This window comes from Gekko japonicus, unplaced genomic scaffold (assembly GCF_001447785.1).
Source record: "Gekko japonicus isolate JY-2015 unplaced genomic scaffold, Gekko_japonicus_V1.1 scaffold5978, whole genome shotgun sequence".
NCBI lineage: Eukaryota > Metazoa > Chordata > Lepidosauria > Squamata > Gekkonidae > Gekko > Gekko japonicus.
Genome location: NW_015172190.1, coordinates 33,827 through 36,740, shown reverse-complemented (window position 1 = coordinate 36,740; position 2,914 = coordinate 33,827). Strand labels below are relative to the sequence as shown.

The 2,914-nt window shown below is 51.5% G+C and overlaps 1 protein-coding gene across 1 annotated transcript in view; it reads left to right on the top strand.

The window, feature by feature from the left end:
• Window positions 1-1,291: 1,291 nt before the first annotated feature.
• Window positions 1,292-2,914, top strand: part of ALKBH7 (alkB homolog 7) — a gene marked incomplete at its 5' end in the record, with an annotated part of 8,327 nt that continues 6,704 nt past the window's right edge. The window contains one exon of the mRNA XM_015421055.1: window positions 1,292-1,465. Within this exon, the coding sequence (XP_015276541.1) occupies window positions 1,292-1,465 (174 nt within the window). The remainder of the gene's footprint in view (window positions 1,466-2,914) is intronic.

Sequence of the window (2,914 nt, the reverse complement as noted above, 5' to 3'; positions counted from 1 at the left end):
CGAGACGGATTAAGGCCTTGCTCAGCTTCCGAGATCTGATGAAATCAGACTGGCCTGGACCATCCAGGTCCAGGGGCTGTGGCTCAGCTGTGGATCATAATATTTTTTCTTCTTGTTCAGTCGCACAGTCGAGTCCGACTCTCCGCGACCCCATGGACCAGATGACGCCAGGCCTTCCAGTCTTCTGCCGTCCTCTGCAGTTGGCTCAATTTCATGTTCGTTGCATCTATGACACTGTCTAACCATCTCACCCTTTGTCGTCCCCGTCTTCTTTGACCTTCAATCTTTCCCAGCATCAGGGTCTTTTCCAGTGAGTGCTCCCTTCTCATTTGGTGGCCAAAGTATTTGAGCTTCAGTTTCATTATCTGGCCTTCCAGGGAACAGTCAGGGTTGATTTCTTTTAGGATTGACTGATTTGATCTTCTTGCAGTCCAAGGGACTCTCAAGAGTCTTCTCCAGCACCATAGTTCAAAAGAACCTATTCTTCGGAGCTCGGCCTTCCTTATATTCCAACTCTCGCAGCCATACATGACTACTGGGAATACCATTGCTTTGACCATGCAGACTTTTGTTGGCAGGGCGATGTCTCTACTTTTTATCAGGCTGTTTAGGTTCACCATCGCTTTCCTCCCAAGGAGCAGGCATCTTTTAATTTCATGGCTGCTGTCACAGTCTGCGGTGATCGGGGATCCCAGGAACGTGAAGTCTGTCACTACTTCCACGACTTCCCCTTCTATTTGCCAAGGAGTGATGGAGCCGGATGCCATGATCTTAGCTTTTATGATGTTGAGCTTCAAGCCCACTTTTGCGCTCTCCTCTTTTACCCTGAGCAAGAGGCTCTTTAGGTTTTCTTCACTTTCTGCCATCAGAGTGGTATCGTCTGCATATCTGAGGTTGTTGATCTTTTCCCCAGCCATCTTAATTCCCGCTTGTGATTCATCCAGGCCAGCATTTCGCATGATGTACTCTGCATATATATTAAATAAGCAAGGTGACAAAATACATCCTTGGCTGTCTAGGTTTGCCATCGTTTCTTCTTAAGGAACAGGCATCTTTTAATTTGCTCATATTTAAGAAGTTGCATTGCTGGGAGTGCTGTACTCAAATCTAGATTTTCACCTGTAGTCTGAAAGGCATTGGATGCTGCTGCTGCGTGAATTGCACAAGGTGAAGCCCTCTGTCCAAGCGCCCGTCCAGCAGAGGAGCTTTGGCGGCCCTTCGGAGCCGGAAAGGGGCAGTCACTCCCCTCCCTTTTCCCAGCCATTCATCAGCTCTTTTCTCCCCACTGCAGGCGATTCACAGGTACCGTGAGACGGAGAAATCGCACTGGAGCCAGGAGAGCCTGAAGATCTTGCAGAGGGTCCGGGACGTGGCGTTCCCTCCGCACGTGCCGCAGCTGGCCCAGGTTCACGTCCTGGATTTGGACAAAACGGGCTACATAAAGCCCCACGTGGACAGTGTCAAGGTAACCCAGCACACTAAGGCGAAACGCACCTTCTGTTTTCTTCTGCAGCGATGGGGGTTTTTTTGACGCTTGCAGCGTCCTGATTCTTGGCAGGCTTCCTTGGCCAGGTGTTCAAGTCTAAGCCGATGGAGTCTGAACTTGCTGAGATGGATGGGGGGAGAAAAAGATCTTGGGGTCGTCGTGGAGAGCACTGTGTCAGCCCAGTGGTGAAAAGGGGATTGTGTTAGGGATTATTAGGAAAGGGATTGAGAACAAAAAGGCCAATATTGGCCCCGGTCACACGGGCCGGATACCGGGAGGGAGGCGTGGCAAATTGCCCCGGCGCAGTTTGATCCGCGATTACACGATCAGACGCGCCGGCGGCACACCACGGGTCCTTCCCTCGGCGCCGGTGGGTAAACGAGGGTGGCAATCACACAACGATCCTGCAGCGTGGCAAAGAAGTGGCATGGCGCGATCACACCAGCAACGGCTAGGTGCCGCTGCCATGACAAACGGGGTCATTTTTTTTAAAGTCGAAACGGCACTTTCGCTTTCCCCTTTGTGCGCATGCGCCGTTGGGTGCTTGTGCGCATCTTGTGGAGACTTGGGGGGGGAACCTGTTTGCGAAGGGACATGGGCGGGCGCCGGATGCCACCACCGGAAACGCGATCAGACGCCAGCCCTTGCCCCGCGGTTTCTGTAAACTAGTACCTCGGAGGTACTAGTTTTTAACTCCGCATCTTCGGTGGGAAGCCTTGGGTTCGCCACGGAAGCTCTACGCTTCCCAGATGTTGCGGTGTGATCGCGCCCAGAAAATCCGCCTATCTTCTGTCTCTGTAGCGTGGCTAATGCTCCGTGTGACCGCAGCCATTATAATGTGCCTGTATAGATTCAGGACTCTTTTTGTAGATAAAGCCCAGCAGAAACTCATTAGCATAACAGGCCACACCCAACAGCAGAAACTCATTAGCATATTTGGCCACATCCATAACAGCACAGCTCATTGGCATATTAGGCCACACCCCCATGTTACCAGACGTGTGCTCATCCAGCCACACCTACCTTTTGCTGCTTATTCTGCTTACCTTGTTTGTTGTCCAAACCCAGGGCCTTTTTTGTAGCAGGAACTCCTTTGCATGTTAGGCCACACACCCCTAATGGAGCCAATCCTAATGAGTTTCTGCTGTTGGGTGTGGCCTATTATGCTAATGAGTTCCTGCTGGGCGTGGCCAACTTGGGAGCCAGCCGGAACTCCGTTTCTGCCCAAAAATAGCCCTGTATAGATCTATGGTGTGGCCTCATTTGGTCTACTGTGTACAGTTCTGGTCCCCATATCTCAAGAAAGGACATCACAGAGCTGGGGAAAGTACCGAGGAGGGCGACCAAGAGGATGAGGGGGGTTGGAGCAACTTCCCTAGGAGGAAAGGCGGAATTGTCTCTGGGACTTTTCCTTTTAGAAAAGAGACC